At 46.2% G+C, this 21,351-nt stretch overlaps 2 protein-coding genes across 3 annotated transcripts in view; both read left to right on the top strand.

Annotated features, from left to right (window-relative positions):
* Window positions 1-21,351, top strand: part of LOC146612739 (uncharacterized) — a 485,503-nt gene that overhangs the window by 3,712 nt on the left and 460,440 nt on the right. The window lies entirely within an intron of this gene.
* Window positions 212-19,730, top strand: smg7 (SMG7 nonsense mediated mRNA decay factor). Of its 2 annotated transcripts, XM_085377377.1 has the most exons (23): window positions 212-297; window positions 1,126-1,157; window positions 5,556-5,673; window positions 6,739-6,871; window positions 7,096-7,267; window positions 7,373-7,444; window positions 7,857-8,007; window positions 8,168-8,303; window positions 8,397-8,559; window positions 8,726-8,885; window positions 8,969-9,039; window positions 9,859-9,919; window positions 10,001-10,120; window positions 10,193-10,616; window positions 10,693-10,834; window positions 11,164-11,555; window positions 11,995-12,357; window positions 14,651-14,800; window positions 16,105-16,191; window positions 16,591-16,741; window positions 16,822-16,992; window positions 17,213-17,370; window positions 17,505-19,730. In XM_085377377.1, exons 1-23 carry the CDS (start codon window positions 272-274, stop codon window positions 17,616-17,618), a joined length of 3,567 nt encoding a protein of 1,188 aa, XP_085233503.1. In that variant the 5' UTR covers window positions 212-271; the 3' UTR covers window positions 17,619-19,730. The 2 variants fall into 2 exon arrangements, with proteins under 2 accessions (XP_085233503.1, XP_085233504.1); XM_085377378.1 differs by lacking the exon at window positions 14,651-14,800.

Raw genomic sequence — 21,351 nt, 5'->3', positions numbered from 1 at the left:
ACATCTGCAGCTGACTTCAGGTTTTTATTTATGATTTTTTTATTAAATATATTTTGTTATGCGTATTACTAAAATGCTTCGCCTGGTTTGATATAACATTATCACACATTTATATATATTTTTAATTATTGGTTAATTATTAACAGCAGCCCCCCCTCCCTCCCTCCTCCACCTCAGCGGCCCTGTGTGGGTCAGACAGGAACAATATGGCGCCGGGAGGAACGTTAGCATCGGGACCAGTCGTTGTCTGAGAGACTGGTGATCCGGCAGGATGAACCTCTGCGCCCAGTACCTCCGGTAAGTTCACCGCGGAGCGCTCTGTCCGTCGCTCGGTGGCCCAGGAGCGGTCAGAACCGGACGTTTTGACCCGACAGGAGGCTTGTTTGGCTCAGCTTTTAGTATGTCAGGAGCTAGCTGCTCCAGGGACCACCCCCTTAGCTAATGTTAGCTGTTAGCTTCATACATCAACAAACAATCGGCGCCTCTGCATGTCGCCGCCTCACGCTCCTTTAGTCTGAGATGTGGATTATTTATTTAAATCACATTCAGCTGCGCACAGGTGTGATGTTTGGTGTGCTAATTTAAGGCCAGATGAGCGTTTACCCGCCATACGTTTCCCACTGTGTTGTTGCTAGCTTTAGCCCGCTAGCTAGCTTCCACCTGCGTATGTCATGTTAGCATTTCCTTTCTGAGGTTGTCACATATGAACTCTGGGCATCTATTCACACACCCGCCTCCTTCAGCTTTACTTCATCAGCATGTTTAAGTGTTTGTGCCGATGGTTTACGTGCACAGGTGTTAATAAACAGCGCGTGGTCGTTAATCAGCGGGCGGGTTTGTAACGAAAATCTATTTGTATTGCTAAGTTTTTGTATCCAGGAAGTAGGCTGAGCCCGATATCTGTTCCGTGCCGTGCTGACGACGTTTAATCTGAGCTGTTAGTGCTTTAATGAAGCGATAACGGGCGGAGCAGCCTCCGTAGTATCTGTGGATCGTCAGTAATAAGGAAGTGCTGTATGAGGCTTTGTTATGACTGGAGACAGGTGCTGTCAGGTTGTCATGCTCTGTGTGTGTTTGTGTGTGTTCGCGCCTCTAACCTCCTGTTCTCTGTTTACATCCGAGCAGACAGGCAGAGGCCCTGAAAGCTGACATGACAGGTAAGTCCCCACCGCTGCTTACTCACACACCTGTTCATCCTTCACCTGCTCATCTCTGGAGGCCTGCAGTTCAGGCAGGTTCAGCAGTCTGAGGATAACTTTTCTTAATGTGGCTTCATTGAACCTGAGATCATCAGTTAGGTTGAGAGGTGGTTAAAAGCTTGATAAGTCAGCCTGGGTCAGTCCTTCATCGTTCAGACAAACGAGTCAGAGCATCTGACCAATCAGAAACATGGAGAGATCTGCTGGGAGCAGAGCGATGGAAAGGGAAAACGAAACTATGAGATGCACATACGATATTAAACACATTTCACTCTGAAGGCATCAGAATGAGCATATGTGTGAAAGGAAACCTCTGTAGGATTGTAAGTTTTGTGGACTTGGCTTTTAAGATGTTAATAAAGTTTAGTTTATTTGAAGCCAGGAAAGAGAACCTGCAAAAGTGTCGACTGTGCAAGTTAACAGACATGAAGACACGGGAGGATCGGATTACAGCTGCTCCACAAAGTGAATGTTTAGATGTGTGTGAGACAGGTTTATTGTTTCCTTTGCAGTGCTGGTTGTGTTTAATGCTCTGAGAGGAAAATGAAACAGAATTCAAACATAGACTCAGTCTGCTTACAAATCTGATACGAGGTAATAAAGTGTAAATGGTTCCCCGTTTATAGCCAGTTTTTTTTTTTTTTTTTTTTTTAATAATAAATGTCAACAAGCTTCTTCTGAGAATTTGAACTTTAGACTTCCTTAAAGTTTCCGCTCCTCCTCCTGTTTGCACACTGAGCTCTGAGGAATGGTAAAGTTGTTTTCATGGATCTGAATGGTCAGTATGCAAGGATTTTAAACCACTTGGTTTCTTATCTCAGACATGATCTACTCCAGAGCAGGTCAGGTCTGCAGCATAAGTTGCCATGGTGATGTATCCTGGTAAGATGTGAACCTCCTTCATAACAAAACTCAGGGTTAAACCTGCAGGTACCTCAGTAAGCTCCAAACCCGCCTCGCAATACAGGCATCAGGTCAGACACCCACTGGGTAACTCGTGTGTTTAAAAGGCATTAAGTGTAGTAAGAATAATAATGTTGATGATACATTTTATTTATAGATGCTTTTTAAGACACTCAGTGTGCATAAACAGCTGGAAGGCAACACAATTAAAAGGTCATTTATGCAGAAGTCTTGATGTGAATCTTTGTTTTAGAAGGTGAGTTATGAAGGTATTTAGACCGTACGCTGTGAAAAGAGAAGATGTAACAAGCTGAAACTTCAGCCTTCAGCTTTTCTCTCAGTAATTTGTGCTCTCTCCAGTTATGTCAAGTCTTTGTTATTTATTTGTTTTTCTTGGCATTTGTGTGGGCTAATAAATAAATAAATAGAAGTTTTCTTAAATCATCTTTGAAAAATACTAAAAGTTGGAAAGCAGAATTAAAAAAGTTGGTAAATTCCTGTTACAGCAGAAACCTCCAGAAACTACAAAAATTGTTGCTTATTCAGGTTTTTTTTATTGAACTATATATATATATTTTTATATCTGACATTAACTTTGAAAGCGTCCCGCTGTGGTGTGTAGCTTGCTGAGACGAGCGGCTCTGCACTTTCTTTTTGTCATCAATGAAATGGAAAAATGCAAATTGGATGAAAATTGTTGGTTAAAGTGCTGCTGATGTGTGTGAGGCACCTGCTTTAAAACCAAGGTGAAGGGAAGCAGACGGACTTCCAGCAGTTTTGACTCACCGGCCTGTATCGAGCGGGTCGACGTGGACGCTGACAGATAGCCCTTCGTCACTTCTTTCCTTTCACTTCTCTGTAAACGACGACGCCAGGGTTTATTTAATTCACACTTATTTAGTTTACTTTAGATGAACGATAGTTAAAACTCAAAGATTGATTCAAAGTGATGATTTCTGTTTAAGAGACTTATGTGCATCACAAAGCTGTGAGGTATGTAAGCTGAAACAGAGACGCGAGCTTTAAATGAAAGCGTGAGCGCAGGTGAACGTTTCTTTGAAGAGCCTCAGGGAGAACAAACCCTGCTGGTTCCTTATTTTGCTGATGTGATGAAATGTTTCAGTTCTTTGGACCAGCTCAGCTGATGGTGTGACTGAGCTCCTGTCGCTCTGCAGTTATTATTACGCGGAGCCTGCACACACATTGGGAATCTGCTGTTATTGGGGGGACTTGGAGGTCTGGGGCTCACTTGCAGGCTTCATGCTAAAAAGAACTAAATCAGTGTTTTAGCAACGTAAAGCTGTAGCTCAGCTAAATATTACGAGTTAGAGAAAACAGACAAATACAGATGCAGCTCCTGGTTAATAAGCATTTGATCCACAAGTAAAACAGAAAAATGTCTAGAATGTGCTGTTTTTTGGCACCAGGTGATTTCTAGTTTGTGGTTCAGTCAGGGTTGAGCAGGCTTTGGTTGCCGGCAGGTACACAGTCCGTGTGGTCAGGACATTATCCGACAAAACCAGTCAACCAATTAGTATTCTCCCTTCATAGCACAGGTCATCACAGCCGGGCTTGAAGCTGGCTTTTTGAATGATTGCACATAACTACGCCTCTGTAGCTTCAGTTCCCTCTGTGAGTGTGTAACCACAGAGCTACACAAACACAAATCCGACATTAGCTTTCAGAGAGTCATCTGTAATTGTAAAAAACGATCATCAGAAGGAAGGAGGAGAAGGTCTTGGCTCAGACACCAGGAAAATCATCTGTTACCAGACCACAGCTGTAATCAACACAGACGACGTGTTACTTCCAGTTTGGTTGAAGCTGAAGTCATTGTTTGGTCTTACAGCAGACCAGTGAATCCATTAGACCTGCTGCCTCAGCCTGATTTTAAAGCAGAGCAGCGGCTTCTCACGATGACTGGAAACCTTCCAGTTTGTCTAGCTGAGCTGCCTCCAGTGAGCCCGAGCTCGGTTATGATGGTTCATTTGCATGTTTTTATCTGGAGGCATGTCGGTATCTCTTTGTTGTCAGTCGGCGCAGGAACACGGAGATGCTGGACGCCATCACGGTTGGAGTTTATTAACATTTCAGACTCTTGGATTGATGCTGTTTTTGTCATAAAGGCTTCAAACTGTGTGTCTGCTGTCATCAAGGTGACTTTTGCCAGAATTTAGTATAAACAATTAGCTCTTGGGTGCAGATAATGTAAATAGTCATTAATACTCATCTCTGTTACACTTTAGATCAGATTGGTTGTGTTGTGTTTTCTACTCCACCAATCATATACATCCATGTACACGTCCTCCACCGGGCAGCTACAGGGAGGGGCGTGTCCAACAGAGATGCATATGTCATGCATGACAAAAATTAAACAGAAGAATTCAAATAAATAAAAATGTGAAGAAGAAAAACAATGAAGAATCAGGCAGACGTTCACTGTGTGTAAATCAGGTGACATATGATGCTTTGCTCTCCTGCAGGTGCATAAAATCCCAAAAAGGTGACGCTGTCAAATTCTAAAGTGAGAAAACTTTAAATGAGCTCATTTTGAATTTGAGGGCAGCAGCAGGTGTAATTAAAGTTGGGACAGGGCCATGTTTCCACTGCGTAGCATCCCTCTGCTTTTAACTACAGTCTATAAACGGCTGGAAACCGAGGAGAGCAGCTGCTGGATGTTTGGGAAAGGAATGTTGTCCCATTGTTGCCTCATAGAGGATCTGAACTGCTCCACACATCTTCTTTGTTGTATTTTTGGATTCTTGGCTTCCAGTTGGTCACAGTCTTTCCAAAGTGGTTTGTCCCGATTGGACCGTTTGGTGTGATGGTTCTGGTCCCAAGGCCATATGTTTGACAGCTCGCCCTCTCGTGCTTGTAGCATCTCCTTTGTGTGGTCACGTACAAAAGCACGTGCTGCTAGTTGTTGTTTCTGAGATGTTATCGACTAACCGGGCTGCGGCCCCAACCGCAGCACGGCTCCCCCGTCTGCCCGTGACAGGAAGTTTAAAGTTGCACAAATGTCATCAGCACTCGCAAGAAGGTTCTGCTCGGTTTCGAAAATAAGCTCCTGTGTCTCAGAGACAGTGTATCAAGTATTTATAGGGACTTTCAGCTGCTCCCTTGTCACAGGGGCTCTCCCAGGGGGTAGCTTGTGTTTGATTTGGCAGTGTGAGGTCGCATGCCCTTCCTGACCCAACGTAAAGTGGATTCGTGTCTCTGGCTGGAATCAAACCAGCACCCCTTTCTCCCCAAGCAAACGTATAAACCACCACATTTGAACTGAAGCAGTTTCCTGTGTTTTCACTGTTAAAGTCTCAGATTAGTCTTTTACATTTCCATCAGAACCACTTTGCTTTGGTGCTGTCCTTAAACCGTGTGTGTGTGTGTGTGTGTGTGTGTGTGTGTGTGTGTGTGTGTGTGTGTGTGTGTGTGTGTGTGTGTGTGTGTGTGTAGATTCAAAGCTGGGGGCAGCAGAGGTGTGGACGTCCCGGCAGGCCCTGCAGGACCTTTACCAGAAGATGCTGGTGACAGACCTGGAGTATGCTCTGGACAAGAAGGTGGAGCAGGACCTGTAAGCCGCCCCTCCTCCGCTCTGCATCACACAACATAATTTTCTCCAACAATTTCAGTTCAATTAATTTAGACCAGTTTGGATTTTTTCTGTGTTGCTGTAACTGCAGAGAAAAAGGACACGAGTGAAGGGAAATAACGAGCAATAATCTACAGGTATCAGTAAAAAAACTACAAGAAAGTCTTTCTAGAATAACCTGGTTCAAAAAGTGTGAACGGGAGTCGCTCACTATTAGTGTTTCGTAGCAGGCAGGTTCAGAGTCGCTGGTGGAGCTGATGGAGACCAAATCAGCTGCAGTGCTCAGTTTCTAACATCCTTTAACATTAATGCAACATTTGGTGGCTAAATGGTGATAATAAATGTGTGACTGAAGACAAACTGAGCTCAGCTTTTGGACCGCATGGTGTCACCATGGTTACAGCATGATGACAGAGGAGGTCCGACATCCATGAATCTGCAGAGTCCACTTTGTTCCCTCTGTGTTGATGTATTCAGCGCGCAGTCAGTGTGTGAAGCTTTGACTCATGTATCGCAGCTACAGGTCACGTCTCCGCCTGCAGCTGTGGGTGGATCATCAGTCGTAATAATGGACAGATGTGTCGATTGTGTTTCGTGCTAAACTGTCATTTCCTGCCCCCAGTTCAGCTCCACCAATAAAACACATCGTCACAGCTTCCAGACACACACAGATGTCTGATATATGAGAACCTGGAGACTGTTTTTAATATTTGGGGTCTGTGAAGTAAGTTGTTGAAAGCCTGTCGCTCCTTGTTGGTTACTGCAGAAATTCTCACGAAGCCAAAAGTTTGTCGGAATATTTAGAATTTTTGATGTGTTGACACCAAAGATCAGTTTCACATAAAAAGGCAGTAATATAGCCCTCGACTCAGTTTGTGGGCTTTTCCATCAGGCAGAAGGAGCTGGTACTTTTTAGGATGTATTTGTTCGAAGCGCTGTGAGCTGATCCGAAAATGTGACGTCAACCGACTACGTGCTGCTGATTGGCCAGTCAGGATCCCTTTACCAATCATCTGGGTCCTGATGTGGGTTTCTCTCTGCCTGCAGGTGGAATCATGCTTTCAAGAACCAGATCACCACGCTTCAGAGCCAGGCCAAGAACCGAGCTAACCCCAACCGCAGCGAGGTCCAGGCCAACCTGTCGCTGTTTCTGGAAGCTGCCAGTGGCTTCTACACACAGGTAGGCTCACCTTGTGTTTGTGAAGTTATGAAAAAATGTCCAGTTTTGCTCTAAAGAAATAATCCCTGCAGTCATTTCTAAGCTGGTCTAGGCTCCGCCTCTGGGAGGATTTTTGTTTGGAGTAATCCTGCTAACACACAGACAAAGTGAATGGAGTTAAAGCCCCACATCACCACCGATAGAAACCATTCAAACGACGTCTCACTGTGTCTGCCGTGTTCCAGTTACTGCAGGAGCTGTGCACCGTGTTCAACGTGGACCTGCCCTGCCGCGTGAAGTCGTCTCAGCTCGGCATCATCAGCAATAAGCAGAGCAACACCAGCGCCATCGTCACCCCTCAGCCCAGCTCCTGCTCCTACATCTGCCAGCACTGCCTCGTCCATCTCGGAGACATCGGTGAGAAAAGCTTCCCGTTCGTGAGCGGCGAACGGGAAGCTCATTTGAAAAACCAGCCCTGATGTTGGTTTTTCAGAGCTTATTTTCTTTGTCTTTGTCTTTCAGCTCGATATCGTAACCAGACCAGCCAGGCCGAGTCCTACTACCGGCACGCAGCTCAGCTGGTTCCATCTAACGGTGAGTCCCCGCACGTTTTCTTTAACTGGCTTTTCGATTTTGCTGTTTTTGGAAATCTGTCCCTTTATCAGCTGAGCTCTAAACACATTCAAACACTGAGTCGTTTCATCTGAATGTCATACGCGCGTAATTCTTGCAGCTTTCAAGTACTGAGAAAGAAATGTGGTTGAATTATGCTGGGGTTGCTATAGTTACCACTCTGCCTCTTGTAAATAGTGTCACATGTGAGGGACAGCTGATGTTAAAGATGAATTACTGACATTTAAAAGCTCTGCTGTAAAACACTGATACTGAATAATATAATCTAAAGAAATGATATGTGTGTTCTGGTGTTTGGTATTCATAATGACGAGAAGCAGCCATGTTTGTAGTTCTTCCCTGCTCATGTGCTGCCTCTCCGTGTCTCCTGCAGGTCAGCCCTACAACCAGCTGGCCATCCTGGCCTCCTCTAAAGGAGACCACCTCACCACCATCTTCTATTACTGCCGCAGCATTGCAGTCAAGTTCCCCTTCCCAGCAGCCTCCACCAACCTGCAGAAGGCGCTGTCCAAGGCTCTGGAGAGGTACTAGCTCACAGCACAAACACTATTTCACCCGCTGTAGAGTCAAAGGAAATGATCTAAGATTTCATCTGAAAAGGGAAAACCAAACTCTTTAAACTGTCTCGAAGTGTGACGATGTCTCATTTCCGCTCTGTTAAATCCTCCTTCTGTGGTCCTGCAGTCGCGATGAAGTGAAAACCAAGTGGAGCGTGTCCGATTTCATCAAGGCCTTCATCAAGTTTCACGGTCACGTCTACCTGAGTAAGAGTCTGGACAAGCTGGACGGCCTGAGAGAGAAACTGGAGGAGCAGTTTCAGGTACAACTAAACGCTGTTTGATGCACCGCGACGTGCAAATCTGTGCGAGTCCGTTTGTATGACACGGGTGTTGCTGTGTGTTTGCGTGTGCAGAGGCTGATCCTGCAGAAAGCCTTCAGCTCTCAGCAGCTCGTCCACATCACCGTCATTAACCTGTTTGAGCTGCACCACCTCAGAGACCTGACGGCTGACGGCAGCGAGCAGAGCTACAGCAGCGAGCAGCAGATCAGCTGGTTCCAGCTCCTCGGCCTTTTCAGTAAGAACTGAAAACTGTTAATGGCCGATTACATGGATGGAGTCGTGGACGGCTCCTGCTTTGTTTGAATGATACTCATGTCAGATTTATATGGTGGCTTTTACGTTTATTAGAAGTACAGCGACTCATACGTGTAACCTGCAACAACTCAAAACTGTCTCCTCAGTGTCCTTCCTGGGCGTCATGTGCAGCCGCGTGCTGCTCAACAAGAACCGCGGGGAGGAGATCATGGGCGAGTGCCCGCTGCCGGCCATCAAGGTGTCGCTGGACTGGCTCAAACTGAGGCCCAGCGTCTTCCACGAGGCCGCTCTTGTTAAACGGCAGTAGTAAGTCCTGCCCACTTTCTCTCTCTTAATCAGCAGAGTTTTGTACTGAAGCTGTAACTCTGCATCCTCTTCCTCTCTCTCAGCGTTTGGCCCTGGCTCGTGTCCATTCTCAACAGTTTCCAGCCCAAAGAGGACGACCTGTCCTGCTCCTCAGGTGGGACATTGCTCCTAATTTCCTGGAAACTACTTTGTAACTTTAGGTTACGTTTTGATTCTTACACACAGCAGACGAGCTCAGACTGTTCTGTTATTCCTGTTCACACCGACCGCTGTAAAATACGCAAACGTCGCCTTAGTAAGTGACAGATCACTGAGAAAGCAGGAAAACTGCTGCTAGCGTGCTTTCATCTCACTACAGTTTCATTCTCCAGGTTAAAGTTGACAATAAAACAAAAGGCTGTGTTCACAGAATAAATCCTCTTATAATGACTCCATGACTGCTACTCTGTACATTTCTTGGAGTAATTATTTTGAATCTGGAATCTTTCCTCAAATTTTAGGGAAGTATTAGGAAACATCAAAGCACCACAAGCCGCTTTACAGCATCCTCCAGATGTGCTGCTTCCAGACGGCATCACCTTCAGCCATCAAAACCAGCAAACGGGCGCCATCATGGGACAGCGTCCTGTTCTAAATCTTTAGTCGGCGTGCATTAGCAGAATGCTGGCGTTTTATGGGCGAATGGGGGGGGGGAAAAAAAAAAAGTCCTTTGCTTGTTAACAGTGAGCTAGTTCACAGGCGCCCCCTGTTGTGCATCTGCTGCATTTTCAGCCAGTTTTGATACAAAGAGGTTCACAGGAAGTGAAGTCCCTTCGGTCACTGTTAGCACTGCAGCAGTTTAACCTGCGACCCTCACAGTTTAAATCCTGTCTGAATAAACCAAAACATTTGTTTTTTAACTTTTAATCGAACTCGTTGGTTAATTTTTTTACAAAGTTCATTCTTGATTCTAGGATGTTTGTTTTCTCCACAGTCACACCCCTGCCTGAGGAGTTTGAGCTGCAGGGTTTCTTGGCTCTCCGTCCTGCTCTGAGGTGACGACTCGCCTCCCTCTCTTGGTGATTGTTTAAAGTGTTTGGTCAGCGCAGATGTTCTGATGTGTGTTTGTGTTTCAGGTGTCTGGACTTCACCAAAGGACATCAGGGCATCCTGGTGGACCGGGACGGCCTGCCGGTGCATGCCCGACACCAGCGACTCATCAGCCTGGGCAAATGGGTGGCTGACAGCCAGCCGGGGTGAGTGTTACTCCGCTCTGTGACGTCGTGCTGTGTACGGACTGGTGTGTCATGGCTGTTTCCCCTTTGCAGACTGATCCAGTGCAGAGTGAGCGAGGATGGCCTCCTCATCTTCATGACTGACATTCCAGAAGAGGCCATTGAGGAGCCGCAGGAAAAGGAGGTACCCGTGCTGCAGGAGTCGTTGAATGGCGAGCAGACGGCCAACGACGGCGGGAATTCCGGCCTGAAGTCCGTGCTTTCGGTGGGGAAGACTCAGAGCTCGTGGCCCGACAGCAGCGACCGTCCAGTGGTCACCTTCAAAGAGAACATCAAACCCAGAGAGCAGAGCCGTGACCCCACAAGGAACCACCATCAGAAAGATGGTGGCAAGGAGCGCCGAGACTTCTCCAAAGGCAACGGGGCCGCTGGGAAAACAGAGCTGAAGAGGGACGGTAAGAGGAAGAGCGAGCTGAAGAAGAGCGTCCATGAGAAAACGGCTGATGCTGGAAAACAGGTAGAGACGCTGAAATATTTTCACTGACGAAGCTGCAGGTTTGAGCCGGCGTGATGATGCGTTTCCTTTCGCTCAGGTGAAGGCACAGACAGAGCTGAGGAAGACTCCGGTGTCTGAGGCTAAGAAGACTCCTGTCACTCAGACTCAAACCACCTGCTCATCCCAGTTCATCCCAATCCATCATCCAGGAGCCTTCCCGCCTCTGCCCAGCAGACCCGGTACGTTTGGACCTTTTTCTTTAAATTTAAACTTTAAATTTGAACTGGTCCCAGAGGCACCATTAGGGCGATTTTTGCATGTTCAATGGTGGGAAAGACCAGAGCTTCTGTCTAAAACGTGCACAGCCACATGCAGAATCTGCAGACTTCACACAGAGGGGCTCAGCCTGGGTTTGAACCACTGAGCTCGTCCAAACTTTTTTTGTTGTTGAACTTCAGACCAAACTGTGGGTCTGCTGACCTCATCTTAAACGAATACGCCTCTCCGTGAGCTTCATCTCTGTTGTCTCTGTGGCTCCAAACTCTGATCCCGATCGCTTCCTCTGCAGGTTTCCCTCCCTCAGCCTATGTGATCCCTTCTCCCGTGGCCTTCCCTGGACTCCAGGTGAATCCGGGCTTCACCTTCTCCACCGGTGTGTCCGTCCCAGGGCCTTTCCTCCAGCAGCCTGTCCACACCCAGGCGGGCACCCAGGTCCAAGCTGGGAAGCAGTCTCACATTCCCTACAGTCAGCAGAGGCCCTCGGGCCCGGGGCCCGGTCAGGGGCCGGGATCCTCGGGACACGGCCCGTCCCAGGCTCAGCAGGGCCAGACTCAGACTCCCTCCCAGCAGGCCTTGCAGCAGGCAGTCCAGCTGACGATGAGTCAGCAGCAGTCACCCACCAAACCAGTCCAGCAGGTTGGGATGGGAAAGAGTCCACCTCACCACCCAGGACTGCAGCAGGTCAGGTCACATGACTGTCACTACCTTCATACAGTCATCAGCTGAAAGAGCGATTAACTCGGCTCCTAAACTGATTCCTGTTTGAAAGACTCGCGGCTGAAACACTTCTTTTTCCATTTTTTTAGTGAAATGTGATGTTTATGCTCAGAGTGCCTCTTTCCTGCTCACAGCTTTTATAGTGAGCATCGCTAATGAACTTGAGCACAACCAGCGTGCCTCGTTTCTCCTCTGTCTCTGTGCTGACCCCTCCCAGGCTCTCACACTGAGGCAGCTCATTGTTTACCTCAGCGTGTTTTACTCTCTTTACATCCATTAAATGTAACTTGGTTTCAGGTCTCAAAATATCAAAAACATGGAAATCTGAGTGTGAGCGCCTCAGATTTGAACTGTCCACGCAGTGACTGATGTTTCCTTCTCGTTGTGTTCCCGCCCTGAGCAGTACATGCAGGTCCAGGAGCAGTCGAGTCACATGTGGAACCAGGCCCAGGCGGCCCTGCAGAAGGTGTCTCCCATGCAGATGCCCATCAAGCAGCCGCAGCCGCAGCAGAAGCAGCAGCAGCAGGCCTTCTACATGGCAGCTCAGGATCCTCTGAAGATGTACGAGCACCAGCTGCAGTCGTCGGCTCAGGTCTCCAGCATGGACAAGAAGATGAAGTACCCCGACGTGAAGTTACAGGACTTCTACTGGGACTCGTCTTACAGGATCGGGGACAGCCTGGCTGTGCTGGCCGACAGAATGAAGAGGCCATCGCCGGGGGGTATCTGCTCAGAGCAGGATGGGCCCCGGGGACCCCCGTTTGAGGTGAGCTGCTGTCAGCAGATGCAGAGGGAGGAGTTTGTTTTGCTGCTTTTTGCTTTTTCTGCGTCTTTTTCTTTATTTTCCTGCTTTTTTTTTTTTTTTTTTCTTTCTTTTAACTTTGGTTTTTTATTTATTTATTTTTTAGATGAACTAAAATCTAAATCTAAACTTGGGTGTAACTGTTGTTGCAGTAATCGTTTCTCCTGATTCAGGCTGTTAAAATTTGCCAAAAGTCACGTTTGTACTATTTAAATATTATTTATATATCGCACATAATATTTAAGTATCGCATTAATTCCTCAAGAAGGAAAAGAGAGGCGTGATTACTTGTGTCGGTGTGTTTCAATAAAACATGGCTTCTCCATAGCTACACATTACAAAGTAAATGGAGAAATTTGATTGGCTTATATGTACATCTAGGGCTGGGCCATATTATACCGTTCACGGTAATACTGGTACAACGCTAGGCAACGATAAGAAAATGACATATCGAGATAGAATATGGGTAAAACGCGCATGCGCAGTGCCGAAAAAGCACGGAGAACGCACGGTAACGGAGAATGTGAACGGGGAAAGTAGATTGTTGAGTGAAACGGATGAGCCAGGATTGTTTTGTAAAAATGGTGCAACTTAACTGGTTTGGTGTTTGTCCGTCAGATACACAACAAAGCACTTTTTTTCTTTGTACAACATGCAAGCGGCCATCGTTATTGCCGTATTTGTTGGACCAAGGTGCTTGTAAATCTGGGAGTAATCTGGGTCCTAAACTCCATCCTTTAAAGTCCCGAAGTCAAACGAACATCACTGAGAGTTTAAAATTGTCTAAATTCTTTCATCTTTAATAAAACGATCAGCATTGCTGCTTTACCAGGTGTAACTATGACGTTTAACTTCCAGGCATCCATGAAAACAAAAGTTATTACATTTAACGGAGTTAGAAGTTAGCAGGAAGCTAGCGGAAGTTAGCTCGCTAGTTTCGCTAGTTACCTCAGCATGATATAGCATGTTCTGACAGAGAGATTTCTGAAAACATTCAAACGTACAGCTCTGCTATCACTTCCAACATAAATGAAGACAGGAAACTAAACAGCAGTGACGTTTGTAGGGTTACTGAAGTTGGGCTAGCTGGTATATAATGATGTGCTACGTGGTGGCTAGCGACACAGCTATGTTAGCATAACATAAACAGTGAAGCTGGAGGACTAACACTAACACTTTCCCACTCGATAAAAGTTAACGTGATGGTTCCTGATAGTTAGAGACAAATGCAATCGCATGGCAGGATGCTGTAAACGGACCAAACTTCAGTCAGGAGAACAACTGAGCTAATCCATCCACAATACGAGGTTAGTCATTAATATACTGCAACAACATGGGAATAGAGCAGCTGCCAGAGAATTCAACATTAATGAATCAATGGTACAGAAGTGGAGGAAGCAAGAAGAATGAGTTTAATAAAGTTTGATTTATCTGACTGCTTTGTTTCGCTTAATGTGCCTTATAATCCCGTGCACCTTATGGTCCGAAAAATACATACTGCACACTGCAGTTTAATGTTGCAAAGCACCTCTTTTTAACTTCAGTGGATATTATACATGGTTATGCTCAGGATATGTCAGCCCATTTCTACTGGAAATGCCTTTTGGTTAAACTTTCAGCAAGGAATTTGCATTTGCTCTGTTAAATGTTTATAAAGCTTTAATGTACATAAAAACAGCTGCTTGTTTAAGTAAAAGGAATGGATGGTTTTTTTTGCACTAGTAAAGTTGTGGAGTTGCATTTTGTCTCGCAGACATTATATCGTTATATCGTTATCACAAATTTTCAAATATATATCGTGATATATATTTTTGGCCATATCGCCCTGCCCTATGTACATCAGTCATTTTCCAGGTAATCTGGGTTTAAATGAGATTAAATTAGATTTTTAAAGGATTTCCTGCCAGTATAAAAATGTTTTTAGAAAAGTTTAATGGACCCACACTTCTTCTTTTCCTCTGCCTCTCACAGAAGGTTGATGAATTTGAAGCTCACTCTATACTGATATCAGAAACTCTGTGGTAGTTTTCCGCATGTGTAAAGAAACCTGGTCATGAGCAGACGCTCGGACTTGTTTAGTGATGATTTTTCTTTTTTCTCTGTCAGCTTGCAAGCTTTGGTAGCCTTCAGCGTAACTTCCCTTCTCTCCACCTCGGTCTTACTGGCTTGCCTTCTTTCGTTTTCTGTTCTTTACATTTCCCCCTCTCATTTTCTTTCTTCTTTCTGTTCTTCCTCTTCTTGCTTCATCTCTCACTAGGACAACAAGAGCTCGCCTCTTCTACCTCCTGACCTGTTAAAAACTCTAGCAGATTTTGAGGAGGAGGAGGAGCTCGTCTTTACTAAGCCTCCTGATTTCTTCCAGGCCTTGGCTGGCCCTCTTAGCACTGCTCCTGGACCAAATATATTTGTATGTAGCCCTGTCTTCCTCACCCAGCACTCTTCCCCATCCTTAAACCCTGACTTCCCTGCATCTAGTCTGAAGCCACCCTCTGCTCACCAGAGCTGCTCACATTCCCAGATGTTAGAGTTATTGTCACAATCTGCAGAATCCTCACATTTAGAGGGACAAAGGAGTTCATCCCAGCATGCAAGCATCATCCTTTGATAGACCTTACCTGATATGAATTTGGCTGATCTCCCAGCAGAGGTCACCCTCTCAGGTGTATCTAGACACCTTCCAGCTCAGCTGCTATGTTTAGATCGCTCCCAGGAAGTCGTGTTTTAATCACAGACTCACCCTCTTCTTGCTTATAAAAGCTTCAACTAAAAAAAACTACAGCCGAACTGTTTTTAGCCGCAAAGTCCAGCCGTGTTCATCCTTTGACTTTTATGGGGTTGTGCACCTTGAAGTCGTCTTCCACGGTGCCAGTTTTTACTTGTAGTTTAATGTCAGAGCTATCTGAGGGAACCAAGGGTCAAACTGACGCCTGCGGCTCAGAGTGCAGGGTTAACTCCGCCCTTCTCAAAATGAAAATCAAGTTTAAGGATGGTGTTGTCGGAGCTGTAGCGCTCCTCACTGAAGCTCCGATACACCAGGACAGAACTTCCTCCCAAAGCCGTAAAACTCATCCAAGCTGAAAACTGCTCTGAGGTGCACGACGGTGATCTACAACGAGAGATCAGCCAAGTTTATGTTGGGATTGGACTTTAGAGGTCAAACTGAAACATACCTCATAGTCTCATTGATTTACTTCTAAGATGTTCAATGTTTTGAAGCACAGCTTGAATTTATTCATTAAAAGTATTCTCAGTCTTTGTTACGCTGACCTGGCCTTGTTTGTGACAGAAGTAGAGAGCTAACAGTGGAGGGGATTTTTCTGGGATGAGGCGGCTTCAGTAATCGCATGCTGTATGTTTTCAAACTTTAAGAGAAACACGGGGAAACAGCTGGAGACTGAAATATTATGGATCCTTTTTTCGGAAACAAATCAATTGAAACTGATTTGGGTTTCCAAATGTGAGGCTTGAGTTAGGAGAGCTGTGTTTAAGATTTGAGTGATTGATTACCGACGCATTTAAATTCCTGCAATGACTTTCAAGGATCCAGTTTGGAAACCTCAGAAACCACCAGCTGCACATCACAAAGATTTACTTGATGTGTGATGCAGCTGCTTCACAATAAAACTCCTCCCCGGGGCTTTTACTGTGGAACAGCTTCATGACTCACTCCTGCACTGATCTGAGGTCAGTCATCATCTTCTCTCTCTCCAGCTGCCAAACCAGACCCGAGTGGACAGCGGCCCCGAGGTCATCAGCCAGTCGTCCTCTCTGCTGCCCATACCCGGCTTCCCCATGCAGGTCAGAGCCTTGGCCTCGGTCCTGCTGACCTCTCCAGCTCTACTTAATGCAAACACACACCATCACACATTCTTGTGAGACTCGATATTTGCGCAGAGTTTAGTTTTTAAGACCATCAGCCTGAGAAGAATGATGATGTTGACTGCGTGACTTTGCTTTAGTGAATAGGATGGATTAATAGTCAAATGAAATAAGTGAGAGTGGCAGGTACGACCACAGTGAGGAACAAACACAAAGAGTTTGCAGGCAATAAATGACAGCATCGGTTCACGGATGGTAAATGTGAACATTTGAATACTCGTGGTTTGCTCAGCTTGTTAGCAATAGATGATGTCACTGAAGTCTTCCTTCATAATAATGATAAATACGAGGCTGACGGCAGCTTGTGTTTGTGTGCAGGAGTACAACCAGAACAGCATCTTCAGTCAGGCCTACGGTAAAAACCTGCCGCCCAGCTCCAAGCCCGACGCTCCCATGGTGCACCAGGAGACGTCCCTCTACACGCTGTTTGAGGGCACCCCGTGGTCCCCTTCTCTCCCCGCCAGCTCAGGTACGTCACAGAGATGTGATTAATATTCATTCGTGCTGGGCGGAACGTGCGGCTAATGGAAACTGTGCTCTGATTGGCAGATCACTCTACGCCAGCCAGCCAGTCTCCTCACTCGTCCAATCCCAGCAGCCTGCCGTCTTCCCCTCCAACCCACAACCACGGAGCCATGCCTTTCTCCAACTTTGGGCCCATCGGGACTCCGGACAACCGGGACCGCAGGGGAATGGACTGCTGGAAGGCCAGCAAGAGTGGTGAGCCTGGAAAATGCTCTTGCTAACGGAGCCGTTTGATGTCTGTGATCCTTTAGATTTTGACCATGTTTGGTTCAGTTTAACTTTTTCAAAACAAAAGTCTACGGTTTAACATTTTTATCAGAGGAGCAGCTGATCAAGAAGCGAACACTGTGGGCCAATAAACAGCCAGTAAAGGTCACGTGACAGAAGGGCCTCACGTGTGCTCGTTGTGTTTCAGGAGCAGTCGGCGGATTCGGTCTGGACTACCTGCCAACCACGGCCTCCTCTGCATCAGACAGCAGCTGGCACCAGGCTGGATCGACGGGCAGCTCCTGGACCAATCAGGACTCTCCAATGGAGGAGTCGTCCTCCACCGTGCTGCTTGACAGCCTCAAGGTAACACCAGGCCCACAAGTTCAGACGCCTGAGAAGAAATGAGTCGTGTTTATCGTCTGACTCGCTGATGTTTTCTCCCTTGTGCGACCTCTGCTGGATTTAGCCTCACGCTAACCCTCTGCCTTCCCCCACAGTCCATCTGGTCGAGCTCCATGATGCAGCCGGGCCCTTCGGCGCTGGAGCAGCTCCTCCTGCAGCAGAAGCAGAAGCAGCAGCGAGGTCACGGCGCCATGAACCCGCCTCACTGAACGGCAGCGCGAGGCGGCGCTTTGTGTCCGGACGTCAACAAACCACCACCAGGAGAAACGGAGGGGAAAAAAACCACAGATGTTTGACGAAAACAAGCTCCAACTCAAATTAAACCGGCGAGAAACGGTGGAGGCTGGGGAGGCAACACGACCCCCCGACGAGGCTGAATCACCACCCCCACCCCCCTCGGCTGTCAAGGAGCGGTGACGCCCCTCCTGGATCGGAGGGCGCGGGATCTCTTCGACCGCGGTGCCACGCACCACGCCACCGCCGGGTTTCATTCAACCGGTGGAAATCTGAACATTGAGGAACCACCCCCCCTTCACATCACTGCCCCCCCGTTATGGACAGACGCCACATCTCCACGAACTCGTCATCTGGAAGAACTTCTTCTTCTTTCTTTGGAAAAAGATAAAAAAAAAAAATTAAAACGGAAAAAAGAACGACCTCCTGGACGTCTGCTCGGTCCCGATGGAGAGCCGGTTTTTAGCATCTCCGCCGCCGCTGTAGACTGAAGCGGGGCCGTTCGAGAGCCAGAATGATGTGGTTGTCGGGTTTGGGGGGAGGCCAGGTGATGCACGGGGGGGTCAAAACAAGACTGGACTTTCTGATCTCCATTCATTTTCATTACTGAGGAGGGAGGAAGGAAGAAAGGAAGGAAGGAAAGTTTTCAGCTATATAAATATATACGTGAATATATATTGCCATAGTTGGACTTGTGTCTTAGCCGTGAGAATCAGGACTGGACGTTGTGAAGCCGGGTGTAACGCCTCCCGGGCTGAGCGCCCGCTTGTGTCGGTGCCCGACGACGGGGTGGCTTCACGATGAACATCGCAGGAAAGACTGAGGAAAGATCATAAACACCCTGTCGACCGTAGGGATAGTGTCACTGTTAGCTTCAAGAGATTGCAGTTATTAACAAAAAAACACAAAAAATAGAAAATGTACTTTGTGATTTGTTCGTAGCCGTTTTAGCTTTGCGCCCTCCGGGTGATACAGGTATGTCTATTAGCTTCCTGCTTGGATATTTTCGGGGTTCTCTTCCTCTCTGACCTCTTCTTCCTGTTATTTCTTTACGTAATGAAGAAAAAATGGAAATATGTAACCCTGCTTGCTTACCTGCATTTACTGTTTGTTTTTGTTGCCGTTCTTCTTCACTGGTTTTATGCAGCTCGCCCAGAACGTTTTCTATTATCCTTTCTTGGAGAAGCACGACTGCAGCTCGAGGCTGTGCAGCAAATTTGTTTTTTTATTATTATTATGGAACGGAGCGTCTGGAGACCCTGTAGCTCTGCTTTTATTGAACCTGTGAGTGAAGCCCCGCCCCCTTCAGTGTAAAGCCACCCTAACCAGACTCAAAAGCTACCAAGAAATAACAGCTAAAAAAGTGTATTTGATTACTGGTTAATCTGCAGGTTCCAGTAGGCCAAAAATATTTCCCGGTTTGCTGTAAAATACAGAAATATTTAGTTTAATGACATAAAAGTAAAAACATGCAGAAGGTGGTGAGGAGGTGAGGACACGCTGAGTAACTCGCTCAGCACAGGCAGAGTGAAATATGAAGCAATTAAGAAATTATTTTAATGAAGAATCTATTTTCTTTATTTAATCAGTGAATCATTTGTGACGACTAAAAATTCCTTCAGTGTTTCGTTTCCTGCTGCTTCTAACCAATCCTGTAAGAGCGGCTCAGCTTCCTGTGACTGACAGAAAAAGGGCGGCGCTCTCATGGTCCTTCGCCGTTGCTGCTCTCCTTTCGTTCTTTAAGGGTTTAAAGATTCATTTGATTTTTTTCTAACAAACCTGCAACGTCGTTCAGAAAAAATGTAAAACGTCTAACTCGCTGATGAACGGACTTCTTGTTGCTTTCGCTTCATTTGAAAGAAGAAGGTTCACCTGCAGCCCAGTTTGATCTCACGCCAGTAAAACCAGAGCAGATATCTTTTTAAAATAGTTTTCGCTTCAGTGGAAAGAAGTACTGAAACCTTGCGAAAGCAAATCTTTGAATAATTGAGAGCAGATCACGAGCAGCTCTGCAGGGAAACAAAGTCTGCTTTAAACACTTTAGCTCCAAACACCAACGTCAGTATTTCACTTGTCTATTAATCAGCAGTGCAGTTTATTGAAAACATGTAATTATTAAGGTCTTTACTGCAGGTTTCACTTTTCAGAGGAGTGCGGGGGGGCGGGTCGGACCTGTGGAAAAGAAAAACCATCACAGAGTCCGCGTGAAACTTTGGATCTGCAGTCTGTGTGCTTTGTTTCATAACCTAAGGATTTAGCCCCAAATAGGTTTCACCGTTTTGTTTAGTTTATCCAAAAAGTCACGAGGTTCCAAACTGACGGGGAAAACAGGATAGCTCATTAACTGTCCTCTGAAACATCGTTCAGGCCGCCAGTGACCAGGTTTCAGGGCTGCGCGTAAACGTGAAAATGTTCTTTCAAATGAAGTCTCGTACGCCACCTTTGACGTCACGGTTTTCTGTGCTCGGACGACGGGAATGTTTATGTGTGAGCAGCAGGATCCTAAACAGATTTAACGTTGCCATGACACCAAACAGTTTCTCCTCATGAATACTGAAACGTTTTTCTGTCCTGTGACCTCTGAGCTACAGTGAAGTTGAACCATTGAGCTCAAGCTGCCCTCAAGAATCGGCTGGCCTGTGTTTGCTTCGACTTTGTGATCACGTTGTGGGAAAACTCAGGATCTGATGTAAACGCATCACGTTAGGAGCTGAACAAAGTTCACGGCTCAGTTTTTATCAGCCACTAACAATAAAGTGTTCAGTGTGGTATCATCAGCACACTTGTGTTTCTATATTTGCCGTTTAAAAAGATAAATACTAATTTCCAAACTGAGGCACTGAACTCAAACCCTTCCCCCGGCCCGGGTAATGATGACCTGCTGGATGTTATTCGCTTCGTTACTGTGGCTCGCCCTTCATTAAATGACGCAGGCAGAGGTTAGACTGCAGGTGTCTTGTTTTTATATTTTTGCCGTCGTATTTAACCGCTTTAAAACAACAAGCCAAACTCGATCCTCGTCCATCTTTAAGTAGATTTTTAGGTCTAAACGAGTTCCCGGGAAGGTTCATGCGGTGGGAACGGGCTGATGCTGGATCTGGGGGCATCTGTGGCGTCACGCTGTCATTATTTTAGAGCGACAGCTGGCTAATCAGGATGCCAGGCTTGAGCAGGATTTGACAGTTTGAACTGACAGGAAACAGTTTTCCATGTTTAGAAAATAAAGTTCTGAGGAGGAAGAAATGAAAGCCTGTTTTTATTTTCCTGGTGGGGCATTTTACGAAAGCGGACTTCAGAGAGACGTGTCTGTTCTCTGTGTGATTGTGCTTTTCATGTTGCATTTACAAAGTGTATTTGAACAATAATAAAGATAAAATATTCCTGAACGTGAGGGCGAATTCGACCAGAAGTGTCAAGGAGAAGATCCTCTTTGTTTTCGTGTCAGAAGCTCACCACGTAGATCTCTGCTGACTCTCATATGAGTTACTTGATGTACTTGGATCGTCGATGACATTCCACTCGGAGATGTTTGGGAGGCTTCAGGGCGGCGGGTCCTCGTCGGTTTGTGCTCTGACAGCAGATTTGTAGTCACGTTTGAGATCTGAGCTTTACTTTAAGGCTTTTTGTGTTTCTGTCTCTCTGTAGACTTTCAGAAAAGATTGAATCAGACTTTAAATAAAAACCAACTATGTTCTCCTTTAATGCTGG

This window comes from Diplotaxodon limnothrissa, linkage group LG18 (assembly GCF_057381915.1).
Source record: "Diplotaxodon limnothrissa isolate DT_005_m linkage group LG18, D_limnothrissa_male_GT1.1, whole genome shotgun sequence".
NCBI classification, from domain to species: Eukaryota; Metazoa; Chordata; class Actinopteri; order Cichliformes; family Cichlidae; genus Diplotaxodon; species Diplotaxodon limnothrissa.
The sequence above is the reverse complement of the archived record's forward strand: the minus strand, read 5'-3'. Positions and strand labels throughout refer to the sequence as shown.

Bases quoted from the DNA above. Each gene is read 5' to 3' on its own strand.
- smg7 (XM_085377377.1), top strand. From the start codon at position 272: ATGAACCTCTGCGCCCAGTACCTCCG. The intron at 298-1,125 runs GTAAGTTCACCG...ACATCCGAGCAG, and splicing joins CTCTGCGCCCAGTACCTCCG to ACAGGCAGAGGCCCTGAAAG. The intron at 6,872-7,095 runs GTAGGCTCACCT...GCCGTGTTCCAG, and splicing joins CCAGTGGCTTCTACACACAG to TTACTGCAGGAGCTGTGCAC.